The sequence below is a fragment of the Brassica napus genome, chromosome A3, assembly GCF_020379485.1.
Source record: "Brassica napus cultivar Da-Ae chromosome A3, Da-Ae, whole genome shotgun sequence".
NCBI lineage: Eukaryota > Viridiplantae > Streptophyta > Magnoliopsida > Brassicales > Brassicaceae > Brassica > Brassica napus.
Window position 1 is genome coordinate 9,078,009 of NC_063436.1, and position 13,706 is coordinate 9,091,714.

General features: G+C 33.2%; 2 protein-coding genes across 2 annotated transcripts; one reads left to right on the plus strand and one right to left on the minus strand.

Annotated features, from left to right (window-relative positions):
- Positions 1-5,316: 5,316 nt before the first annotated feature.
- LOC106420152 (type I inositol polyphosphate 5-phosphatase 8-like) lies at positions 5,317-9,267 on the plus strand. Its single transcript, XM_022717549.2, has 10 exons — positions 5,317-6,223; positions 6,523-6,638; positions 6,726-6,909; positions 7,362-7,443; positions 7,535-7,639; positions 7,738-8,125; positions 8,211-8,395; positions 8,478-8,583; positions 8,667-8,815; positions 8,908-9,267. The coding sequence occupies exons 2-10, from the start codon at positions 6,615-6,617 to the stop codon at positions 9,197-9,199; spliced, it is 1,515 nt and encodes a 504-aa protein (XP_022573270.1). The 5' UTR covers positions 5,317-6,223; positions 6,523-6,614; the 3' UTR covers positions 9,200-9,267.
- Positions 9,268-9,782: 515 nt separating this feature from the next.
- Positions 9,783-13,412, minus strand: LOC106420169 (WAT1-related protein At2g37460). The gene is made up of 6 exons (XM_013861016.3): positions 13,081-13,412; positions 12,135-12,197; positions 10,880-11,231; positions 10,501-10,662; positions 10,249-10,400; positions 9,783-10,162 (listed from the first exon to the last, which is right to left on the minus strand). The coding sequence occupies exons 1-6, from the start codon at positions 13,278-13,280 to the stop codon at positions 10,003-10,005; spliced, it is 1,089 nt and encodes a 362-aa protein (XP_013716470.2). The 5' UTR covers positions 13,281-13,412; the 3' UTR covers positions 9,783-10,002.
- Between the last annotated feature and the right edge of the window lie 294 nt (positions 13,413-13,706).

The following is a 13,706-nucleotide window of genomic DNA, read 5'->3' on the forward strand; positions in this document are numbered from 1 at the left end:
CATTGTTAGATGTCATGTACCAGAAAATTTAGCTGAATTATTTACATTTCTGCAACGAGTACAACATGATCATTACCGGCCCAAAAGTTGGCTCAACTATTCCCAAGTACGGGAACGTGAAACATGCATTGTTCACTCTAATCGTGATAAATATTGATTCGTCATTTCACAAATCTGCTTATTTTAACATTGGTCGAATCGTCAGTTCAGTTACATCATCATTCATTATTTCTGTCACAAACAATGATCAACAATATGGCTGAGGCACAAAATATCAATAATCCAAGGGTCGTACCTGAAGTACAGCTTAGATTGCCCTTAGTGACCACAGGAAGATGGTGTTTCACGGATGGGTCTTGGAAAGATAAAGATGTTTTTTCAGGACAAGGTTGGCTCAGTACCCTTCCAGGGTTTGAGGGTTTGTTAGGGGCAAGGAATGTAAGGGCAAGTTTATCACCTCTTCATGCGGAGATAGAGGCATTGACTTGGGCAATGGAATGTATGAAAAACTTAAGACAATATCAGGTCACATTTGCAACGGATTGTTCTCAACTGGTGAAGATGGTTTCAGAACCAGAGGAATGGCCAGCATTTGGAAGTTACCTGGAGGATATCAAGCTTTTGAGAAGAAGCTTCATCAACTCAGAAATTGTTCATGTTTCGAGGACGGACAATAAAATGGCGGATCGTTTGGCACGCAGTGCTCGGATACAACCGTCGTTCGTCATACACATGGATGCAGAGTTGCCACTATGGTTTACGGAGTCTATATGAGTCTGTAAATGTTCTTGCTGTCAAAAAAAAAAAAAAAAAAAAACAATGATCAACAATATGTAATATATAAGAAAATGTTCAAAAAAAAAAAAAAACAATATGTAATATATGTGGTTTTGATTAACAGTTTCATGGATACCGAGACGTAACTTTTCACGTAACTATATCATGCATGACATTTTTGCATATTCCAAGATCATAATTACGACTGATCATTGCTATACATTCTCTCTTTTATAAAATATAGATCGGTCATGTGCATCTTTTTGGGTACTTAACTTTTAGGTTTAGCAAGTGAGTTTAATTATTAGAACACTTGATTGTACTTACTAATCATGTTGTTAAAACTCAGATTATTAGAGATCACTTTAGTTCTTTAGCCTTTTTGTGATTTTTATTTGTCGACAATTAACTAACCAAACACATTTTTCATTTTTCATTTTTCCACTCCATCTCAAACGCTCGTTGGCTTTTCGACATTTAATTAATTCCATTCATATTTAAATAGTATCAAGATTTCGTTGAATAACACTAATTCAAATTTATTTATTTGGTAACTTGGTAGTGTGTCTTAAGAAAACTTGAGTAATCGTGATTCAGAAGTCCAGAGCAAGAATCGTTTTAACAACCAATTCAGCTTCACTGATGGTATATACTCCCTCCGTTTTAAAATGTTACATATTTTAGATTTTTTACATATTTTAATAAAACATATTAAATTTGTATAATTTTGTGATTATTTTTTTCTATAATTTTAAGCCAATAAAAATTTAATAAAAACAATTATTTTTTAAAAATTTGTAATTAAAAAGTAGATCTTTTTGAAACAAAATATAACTTTACAAAACGAATGGAGTATATGTTTGTCTAATAAATAAAATTTAAAATCACATTAGCTAATGCAAATTGTGTTGTCGTTACTTTGATTTACTTTCGGTCTGGTGAAGACATTTATAACGATCAATTTCTAAGCATTGAAATCTGGATAAGGTGACGTGTAGAATTTAAAGAGGTTTAAGATACTTAAACATTACGTGTCGTTCGTGAGTCTAAAAACTGACGTGCATGTTAGGTCGCCTGCATTATTCCAGTTAATTTACACTGGCCCGTAGAAATAAGCCATAATTGCGATAAACATTAATTATACCCACTGGAAGCTTGTTCGACTAGTCATTAGAACATGTTTATTGTAAGTATCTTAGAGCAATATTATCGGGGCAAATTTGAGGTTTCTTAAGGGAGGAGGATCCACAAAAAACACCAAAACCGAGGGTAGAAGTAGCTAAATAAGAGGTGTTTTGATTTGGCCCTTGTACTGTTCGCGGATCCCACTGACACGTAACGATCCGCGGTTGGCTCATTTTTGTTTTTTTTTTTAAATCAGAAAACAAAAACAAAAAGTTTTAAGAACTCAAAAACGTTTTTACCGATAATGTTGCTCTTAAGTTAAATCTCTTAGCATAATATAAGATACGAGTATCTTAGCTTTTAACTAAAAAACTAAAAAACGTCTCTTAAATAAGATATATAAATGACGTCTTTTAGTTTTTTTTAATTAAAAGGTAAAAGATCATATCTTATATTATGCTAAGAAACTCAACCTTTAAGAGACTTGCAATAAACATGCTCTTAGTCAAATATCTAAAACTCCCAAAAAGCAAAGTAGATTACTAAGTTAATTAATTAGCATTAGAGGAGAAGATAATAGTTGTTTATACATTGGGGGAACATCAATCTTCATCTCTCTTTTTAAATGGATCGATAAGATTATATCAATTTGTTTAAAGGGACATGAGATCAATGAATCCGAGAATTTCACCTACCTAATCTATACATCAAATGTTAAGTTAACATTCGGACCGTAGATAAGTCAGGACGTGTCGCCTGAGATTATGTGATTAGTTGGTAATTAGTTTTTTTTTTTTTTGTCAACGGTAATTAGTTATTTTTTAAATGATGGTTTGTAGATTTGCACTCGATATTATGATAATAAAGGAGATGGAACACATGTCCCAAGTGTGGAGCACGATGACGATTAGTACGTATGTTCTTTGTGGGTTAGTCACAAGAAAAGAGGGCATCCAAAAGTTTAGTTTTTGTTGCATCTCGAAGTATTTTAAATCTCTGTGCATCAGTAAAATCCCAACATTCGTCGGGTTTATATTCAGATTGATGAAATTTTACTTATTTTTCTAAATAAATATGTATTCCTATAATGAAAAGGAAATTGGATTTTGAGACAGTTATAAATATAGGTTTAAGTGTTTATAAGATAATCATCATTCACATAATAATAAGAAACCGAGTATTTGCCTCAATACATTTTTGCTCTTTTTTGTTTTTTCGAGTTAATTTGTGTTTATTCACTACAGTTTTCTTTTTTCCAATGCTTTTATCCTATTCATAGCTGTGCTTAAAATGTATATATGCCTCGAATGAAAAAAATGAACAACAGAATATGTAATATGATTCCTTTGTTGTTAATTAATGGTGCAGAATTATAATATGAACTTTGATATCCACTTTCACAAAAAAAAAAAACTTTGATACTCATGAAAGATAAATAATTGGATTAGACCAATAAGTTCATTAGTTTCTTCAAATTGGTATCTTTCGTCTCAAAGATGAAATCTGTGATGCCTCTTTATTTTTGTTCATTATGTTAACACATAAATAATTTTCTCTGAGATCTTAAAAATTGTTCGTTTATAAATAACAATGCAAGTTTTCGTCTTTGTGTTCCAATGATTGAAAGTCCCAAATTTGACGAACACTTTACTGCAGTAGTTGCTAGTAACATTTGATGTCAGTAATTATTTGACTGGGAAGTTGAAGGAACGTTGTGTATCGAAGCTGGTTCTATATTTCTTTATATTTTCCTACCACCTCAGAGAAGGCATCTTGTTTTCTTTTTTGAGAAAAGCTTAAAAAAAAAGAAGATGTAAAATATTTTTATTTTTTTAACTCAGATTTCATTATCAAAGAAAATGAGGTTTAGGATACAGACCAAGAGGAGTAAAATATATTTTCACTAATTAAAACAATTTAATATTTTTGGTATTTGGTACTCCAAAATTTTGTGGGACTCAAAATGTCACATGTTGACTTTGATCTTTATTTTCATTTCATTTATATCTCTTATTTTGAAGGAAAGTTATAGTTTTATAAACACATATAGTTTTTATAACTGAATAGGTGACCTCTTTGAGAACAAAGGACCGGGTGCCTCTGTTCAAAAAAAAAAATACCTTAGTGGAGATTTGTCCCGAAAATAATACAATTGCAACCCGGGTGTACTCTTAATTGCAAGAAGTCTAAGGGAGGATCGATGGCAATCATATGTTGTAGCAGGACATCCTTTTTGGTTTCGTGGGTTGTTTATTCATGAAGGTAGAATCATTTGAAGTTTTTTTGTATGGTGATTTTTTGCCTAATGCAGATTGATGTCGATCCTTTTTGTGCTGTTTTTACATCAGGTGTGGGATGAGTGCAGTAGTCCCCATGAGTTTCTGTTCTTGTTACAGCCTTTTGATTATAATGAAAGTATTATTCATAGCAAAAAAAAAAAAAGAATAGGTAACTCATTATTCGTCGTACGATTAGTTAATTTCTTATTGTAAGTAAATACTACTAGTTGTTTTATTATACTATTCAACTATTCATAATTTTAATGTTCAGACAAAACCGTGGGCTTAATGTGAAACTTGTTCCAAGAAGTCAACACCATACAACGAGATTCATGGGAGAAATATGCGCGGGAAGGAGTTGACCGAAATTTATAAATCATTACAAAAATCAAAAATGTAATTTATGTACTCCATAATATTACGTCAAGAATTTTACCAAAAAAAATATTACGTCAAGAATTTATATATCCAGACTTTGTTAAAACTCAATAAGTAGGTGTAAGTACACACAAAAGACTACAACTCTAAATATATAGTAGAAAATATAACAAGGCTTATTCACACACTATCATTCTCCCAAACCCAAAGAATAATGGGGTTCCAAAGTCTTTTCAAAATTGCCGAGCTAGATAATGTAATTAAATCCATATTTTATACCAATATGATCAGTGAATTCTACATAGATTTTTAAATCCTTCAAGAGAATTGCAAAAAAAAAAATTTGCATGAGTTCATTTTCTAAATATCAGCAATTAACACGATTGTGGAAGCACCGTAGCCTATTGGTTAAGGTTTAAAGGCTTCTACACCCAGGTCTGGGGTTCGAATCCCAGACTATGCAATTTATTTCAGATTACAGGAAATCTAGGTTTCAAGTCCCGGAGAGAGCGGTTTATTAAACAATTATGCAGACTACAGAGGAAAAGCTTGCAAGGGATCTTCAACATGGTGCAAGTAAATCTGGCCAGGCGTGGATCTTCATAGGACGGCTCAGGTGATGCAGTTAGGCGTAGGTCTTCATAAGGCAGGTAGTATTGTCGGTTGTCGAATCGTCTATGTAATATTTCCTATATCATAATTGTAAGATCGTAATAAATCAGCGTTAAAAAAAAAAAGCAATTAACACGATTACCATATCTTTCTTCCACTCTTCCATTCTATATTCATTTTTAATAACCTTGCTTAGGCGATGTAAAGTATCACTAAATATTAAAATATCATACATTTAAATATCGACTACATTGGTCCAATCAATTTAATCCCCCTCACACATAACACAACTTTTATAAATTCCATTTACAGGCCGGCCATTTGCACTCGTTCTTCTTCTTCTTCTCCACATGCCCCACATAAACGTCGCGCTACAAGTGCACAACGTCTCACTTTCATCCTTTACAACTTTTCTCTCTCCCTCATTTCCATCACAATTTCATCTACTCAAAATAAAATAAAAATTGAGACTACAAAAGATAAAACACCCAAATATAAACTGGCCCGTCTCCATTTTCGTTCACAAAATCTCGCTTTATATAGCTTATACTCATGTAAGTATTTGCTTTATATTCAAGTCTACATTTATCACTGCTGCTTCTAACGACAAATCTTTGTAGTTTGGGATTTGTTAAATTATTATCACAGAATATTACGTGAGGTATCTTGGATATCTTTTATTAAGCTATTTACTTATCCTATTGTATAGAACTATATACTAATACTTTCTAGATTATTACTGCTGCTTATAACTCTATGTTGTTAGGAATTTGTTCGCGGTTGACGAAGTCGTTTTCGACAAACTGTTTACTGTCTGAACTCACCAATGTCGTCGCATGAATATTCAGCGCCCTTTCGACTACTTTACTTGCTCTGCTTTTTTCTTCTCCATGACAGCTATGTTTCCTTATTTTCTCCTTCACCACCGTACCACAGAAAAAAACTGTGATTTTAAAAGCCACATTTACTTCTTTTTTTGTTGGGTCTAAATGTTAAAATAACATGTGTACTTTAAAAGGAAGAACATGGCTTCATCCGCTTCATGACATGTGGTAATTATAAGAGTGTAAAACCTTGGATTTGAATATTTTTTGTAGTATTAAATATATCTATCTTAGATTCTCCTGCAACTAGGTTTTTTCTATGTCCCGTTGAATTTCTGTGCTACTAGTATTAGTTTTTGTTCAATTTTTGTCTGTGTTTTATTATTTTATGTTTTGTTTTCTGTCTTTCTTGCTCTCTGATTGGACTCTAATTGCTCAATAAATAATATTCTTATTGTTTAGTCTTTTTTGATTAATTTCGCTTTCTTCTACGCGTACTAATATCTTGCTTGCTTCATGATTACCAGATCCTCATCCTATATCATCCTCAGATTCTGGTTCTTGACTTTGTACAAACAACGGTGGCGGAGAAAACAGCAGAGCGTTCTATTGCAGAAACATGGGGAAGATCTTGAAAACTAAGGTAAGCTCCTTTTTTTTGTAAACTTCTTAGTCTCCTTTATTACTCTTATTTTGTATATCTTTTGCTGAAAACGGCTCCGTTTTACAGTCTTCTTGGCCAAGAACCGTCGTTAGGAAGTGGCTAAACTTACGTAGCAGCGCTTACGAGTTCCACTCCGATTACCAAGTCAAAGGTGAGAGATTGGCTCGTGCAGTAACGGAGCCAACTCAGCCGAGGAGAAAAAGTTGCTCTGACGGTGATTACTATATGATCGTACCGGGAAAGTATCCAGGTAAAAATAGTTATTAATTAATAATAGTGAATAGCTCATGAATTTTATTTTTATTATATAGTTTTTGTGAGTCGATAATGGCGTCGTATCTATTGTCCGTAAACCGTACTGGGAGAGTCTCCGTACAAAGAAAGCTTTGGGTCCATTGCTAGTCGTAGGATTAGACATCTGTGTTAAAAACGACGGCAAATAAACGTTGAAAAGGATCAGAGATTTACCTTGAAATTCGTGTTTTAAAGTAAGTAATAAAATGGGATTAGTTGTGATATCTGTCTCCACGTTAGGGTGAGAGATTAGGTTTAGGCTTTAAGTTAAAAAAAGTCTTCAATTTTAGGTGAACTTGCTATACTCAATTCACCAGTTTCTGTTTTATACATACCTATATTTGTCTGATTATAAATTATTAAAGACTAAAATAATAATTTATTCATTATGTTCTATGGTTGAAATAGGTTGGTTGGGCCAAGCAAATGGGGATTTAAATCAATCAATGGGTGAACATGTGGCACGTGTTGATGACAAACTTGATCTCAAGTAATACATAATTTAGTGTCTAGTCAATATTTATGTTTGTAATTTAGCTATGGTCAATTGGTCATTATCTTTTTTGCTTTTTTATGATTAGAATGTTCGTCGGGACATGGAACGTGGGAGGGAAGTCGCCACATGATGGATTAGACCTAAAAGATTGGCTTAAATCTCCCGCTGATACCGACATTTACGTGCTAGGGTATGCATGTAATCATGTTAATTAACCTTCTCTCACTTTTAGTATATTGTTTGTAGACTTGTAGTATAATTACATCATCATTGATTTGTTTTGTTTAGGTTTCAAGAAATCGTGCCGCTAAATGCCGGTAACGTACTTGGAGCAGAGGATAATGGCCCTGCGGCTAAGTGGTTATCTCTTATCCGAGAAGCCTTGAACAACAACAACAACATATCGCACAAAGACCTCGAACTTTCTATTAATCACAGAACCTTCTTGGAACTTGCTAAATCATCACAACAGCCCCGTCACAGCTTCTCCAGTCTCCCGGATGATAACCCATTTGCATGCAATTCGACTCCTCTTCGAGGCTATTCCCTTGCAGCGAGTAAACAGATGGTGGGGATATTTTTGTGTGTGTGGATAAGAGATGATCTCCGGAAACGTATTACCAACCTCAAGGTTTCATGCGTTGGTCGTGGCATCATGGGATACCTTGGAAACAAGGTCAGTCTAATATTTGAATATAAGAAAATTAAAATCGTTACGTTTTGTATCACTGATAGCTAACGTACGATGCAACCTTGTATAGGGCTCTATATCAATCAGCATGTCATTGCATGAGACGAGTCTATGTTTTGTTTGTACGCATCTTACGTCTGGAGAAAGAGAAGGCGACGAGATCAGAAGGAACTTAGATGTGACCGAGATTATAAAGAGGACCAGATTTTCGCGTTCTTCTAAAGATTTTCAACCCGAATCAATAATGGACCATGAGTAAGTAAAGTCAAAAATTGAACCTTTTTTTTCAAAATACGAAATTCCGTTATTAATAGTTTATTGCGTCACTATGTTATAGTAAAGTAATATGGCTCGGAGATTTGAATTATCGGCTAAGGGCCAGTAGTGACGTGCATGAACAGCTTAAGAATCATGATTGGGAAGCACTTCTTGAGAAAGATCAGGTTAATAACTTTTAGTTCTTTATTTGTATAATTACTTATTTACGAGTAGTTAACTAAAACATATTTATTTTTTTCCTTTGCAGCTAAAGATAGAACAAAGAGCTGGTAGAGTTTTTCATGGATGGGAAGAAGGAAAGATTTATTTCGCACCAACCTATAAATATTTTATAAACTCTGATAATTACGTTGTACAAACCGAAAAATCAAAGGAAAAGCGCAGAACACCAGCTTGGTAAGCTTCCATCATCTACAGAATCAATACATGGATATGTAACTTTTTGAAAAGTTTGTTTTTGTAATGATTTTCTTAACCATCTATTTCAGGTGTGATCGAATATTGTGGAAAGGTGACGGGATGAAACAAATTTGGTACACGAGGGGAGAGTCGAGATTCTCGGACCACAGACCGGTTCAATCTTTATTTTCATTTCATATTGATTTGACTCAGAATCAATCGAACCGGAAGACCAGACTGATCCACCAAAACCATCGTCCCAACCCGGTATTGCCTTACACATGCCACGGGAAAGTCCATGCTGAAGAGATCTTGTTACTCACACGTGCACAAAGTTGTATAGTCACACAACCTAGACTTATATCGTCTGCTATTCATTAGTTTCTTTGTTTTTGTTTCTGTTACTTTTTGGATGTTTTCATGTTGGCAAAGAAGATATGACACATGGATTCCTAGGAATGGACAGTGGAGCTTCCATAGTAGTAAAGCAAGATTGTTAAATAATTTTAATATTAGCTAATTTATGGTGTAAAAAAATAAGAGTTTTTAGTTTATAAACTGTGGAGGTTTGATTTGTTTTTGACTTTGTGTAATAAAAAGTAAAATGACTAATCTTTTTACAATTGTTATCTGTGTTGGCAAATAGACAAAACATTTAGTCCAAAAGGAAAAAGAGAAAGATAAATTAACTTTATAATGGGCCTTAACATCAAAGCCCAAATCTGTCGTTCTCTTCTGTCTTGCACTCTTGCTAATAGTTAAAAACTGTATCTCACTAGCTTTTTCGGAGTTTTCAAGTCTGATGAGTTTGTTTTGGAAGCTTCTAATGTTCGGTTACGTGTTCATATGTGTGATCCAAGGATTTGATTCTAATACGTAAGGTTTACACTTGCTGCTGCAAAGAACAGGTTTTCATTGTCAATAGATTTTATGTAGTACTGGACTAATCGGGTAGGGAAACAATCTTGATTTAGCAATACAGTGTAATAACTAATAATCATATTCATATTCCATAAATCCAAATGTTACATCATATTTTTCTCGCATCCCCAGACAATTATTTTCCTTTCATGGTAGTTAGCAAATTATATCCTATAATTGTTCTGAAACATAGTGGACAACATATGAAATTGGTATACGCTCCGACTCCTCAATGCAAAAGATTTGTGTTTCATATTGTATAGTTAGAGTGTTTCTACACCATCCTTTCCGTTTCTACATAGCTGCACACTGGGTTGTGCTGATTCACCATCTATTTGCGGTGTGGAAGGATACTTATAATCTTTGCTTTTGCCCCATATCACAAGGTAGAGCCCAGCACATATAACAACTGCACCAAGAACCCTGCCAAAGAAAAAGATCTTTTCAATAAGTTTAATTAATCTTTATTATGAAAACTTTGGCCCCATGTTTTTTGGTATCTAGCTTACCTTCCCAGGTACATCTGCTCAGCAAAGATGATGGTCGACATAATCGCTACTATGATCATGCCTAGAGGACTAAAAGCTGTTACAAACACAGGACCTTTGGTTTTCATCACTATTCCTCCAACATAATAACCAATCCCAGAGCACACTATACCCTGCATTCGTTTTACGTTTAAAACTTTTCACTTATTGACATTATTAACTTACAATACAGTCCATGAATCACTAATTTACTGGGACATGTATGAATCTTACACTATAGGTGGCGGTAATAAGTTTAGTGTCCCAACCAATGGCCCATGCACCAGGGTTTCCTTTCTCAATCACTAACGCCACGACAGCTCCTTCTATTGTTCCCATTAGGCATATCCATGCAGTGAGTGAGAGTTCAGCTGGGTAAGTTCTCAACGTGAAAGCCTGACAAAATTGATTCATATATAACCAAAATAAATCGATAAAGTAAAAATGTGACTGTTTCTGGTTCATTATATTTTCCTATTATTTTTATAATCGTTTATAAAATGTGTGATTAGGGTCGTAGTCACATCTTGTAAAGGTATCCAAATAATAAAAAGTAAATTAATAAATGATCTATTAACTGGACCTTAATTTTCAAAAAGAAAATTTGCCTTACTTGGAGAATCATGAAACATGCATAGCTGAAACAACCAATTGTGACCAAAACTGCACCTTTGATAGCACTATGAATATCGGTCCCAACTGTGTTCGGTGCAGAGGCTCCTTTGGTCCAGAAGAGATCAAGAACTGGACCTTTTACTAGAGTCATTATCATGGCTCCTCCAACTGTAGCCAATGTCCCAATCACCTTACCAGCGCTCCTGATGCACCGTAGTTTCACTCTTTCTAGCCCGAATATATAAGCAAGGACGAAAGTGATCGCAGGTAAGACATTGTACATGGCGGTTGCAAATGTAGCCGTTGTATACTTCATTCCAAGATAGTATAAGTTTTGATCAATCACTGGCCTATTATGGCTCCGACTGGTGACATGTAGTATTAGAGTTGAATTACAGTATGATTTGTACTTCGATGTAACTTGCAGTAAAAAGTATGTGGTAAAAACTGTAAGTTTATGTGGTAAGTTTTGCAGTAAAAATAAAAGTTATCATTTATTAAAACTTATGACTGGTAACATTTTTGATGTATAAGTTGCAGTATGAGTTCTAAATAAAAAATTGAATATATAAATTGATAAATAATTTTTTTTAAGCTCTTTTAAAAACAAATAAAAAGAAAAAGAAAATTTATTTAAAATAAGTATAAAAAGTTTGAAAAGAATTTTCAGTATATATTATTTTCTAAGTATTATATAGAAGATTTGAAAAAATTATTAGAATAATATAAACAATCATGAAAGATATATTCATTAAAATTAATAATTTATAAAATCTTAAAATAAAACAAATAAATATTACCCCCACTCTCCCCCCACACCCACCACCAATATTCCCAATACGTTTGCATCTTATTTGTTCAATATATATTATTTTGTAAAAGGTGTTCACGATTTTCATTTTTCTTAAAACAAAAAAAATCAATCAAATTAGTAACTCAACTTTTAAAACATGGGATTTTGGTTGATGTAGGTTTATGTTCTGAGTTAGAAAATTTATAAAGGGTTTAAGTCAAAATTGTAACTCAAGTACAATACATCTTAAATCAAACTTAAAATCAAAAAACTAAATTTAATGCATGATTGGTAACATTTTTGAGTTATACGCCTAACTCAAACTTAATCAATGGTAACTCATGTCACCAATCAAAGCCATATTTCAAATTAATACATGAAAGGAAAAATAGCTCAGATTCAACTACAAAAAGAAGAGACATTTGTGGGATGAATGAAGATGAATAAAATAAAATATTACTCAAGTAAACCAAGAAGTGTGATCCTGAAGAATATCATGAAAGTCATCTTTGGTCTCACCTTCCTGTTTTTTACATCATAAACCATTTTAGAAAGCTTGACAATTAATTTTAAACCATAAAGACAATGTTCTCAACATAAACATCATAATCAGAAAGTTACTTTAGAACGCACAATCATCAAGCATAAAAATAGTATTGTCAACCATTTTAACACATTTATCGTTACTACCTCTTTAATCAATGGACTTATGGTTATATGAGAATCGTTGTCAAAAAAAAGTCTTATTCTAATGTGTCAAATTTACTAAAGTATAATCATAAATTCATAATTACTGAATCATAACCACTTGTTGATTAACCAATACACTCGTACCCTGGAAGTGTTAATAATAAAAAAAAAATTAACCAATTCACTTTGGAGAGAAACACTACAAGAAATGTGAAATATTCACATTCAATGCATGACAGTGACAAAAGCCACAAAACCAGAGATAAAACCGTTAGAGGTGTTTTGTTTTGTCTTTTAACATATGACCGACCTCTTCTTATTGTATGGTTACGTGCCTAGTGCCTACGTCACATGCCTCATTCATTCTTTTTGCAACTTTCACGCTTTCAACACACTAAACGTCTATGCAACTCACACAAATAAAATATCAATACCTATAAACGGATCATAATCGTTTCATAACTTTAATAAAGAATCCGTTTTGCTGAATATGTCACAATTGTTTCTTTGAATTTTCGTGTACTTTTTCCACTAATAGATATCACAACATGGAAACGCACACGGTAAACACTCTAGTAATGCAGACTCAGTTTCCAGTGTAGATCAAACTAGATAAATGTTTTACTATCTTGGTCTTGAAAGTTTGAAACAATAAACCAGAAGCTAAATTTTGTTTGTCAAATAAGCTGATCTAAAGAAGGGAAAGTAGCGAGTACTTGTCGAAATAGAGGGCGAACGGGGCCATAACCAGGGTAGCAACGGCGTGACGGTAAACAACAAGGACATAGTTGCTCATGCCTTTGTTTAGGACAGCTTTTGAGAGAATGTCCATTCCTGCTAGCCCTACTTGCAACAATACAACTAAAATGAATGGCCTTACCTTCTCCATACAACCCATCTTCCTTACTTCCTCCATCTTAGATAATAACTTTAGATCAACAGTCTTTCTCTTTCGCTCTTTTGAATATTATATTTAGAAGTAGTCGTAACAGAGATATGAGAAGGTTTGTTTCAATTAAATCATGTGTTATGGCTTGTCTTTGGTTGGTTATCGCTCCTTATATAGAGCCAATCAAAGATAAAGGATGTAGTGTGAAACATTCTTCACTCTACCAAAACCTATACGAGCAAAACCAAACAAATGTTTTCAAAATAAAGAAAACCAAACAAATGTTTTAACGGATGCATTATATTAAATTAGTAAATATTATATAGTATACTAAATTAAAGTATTACAATAAATGAAAAAATATTAATTATTTTAATGAAATTTTAAAATAACACCATAATTTTTATGTTTACTTATTGTTTAATAATTTATCACTGTTCTATTTGTACATTT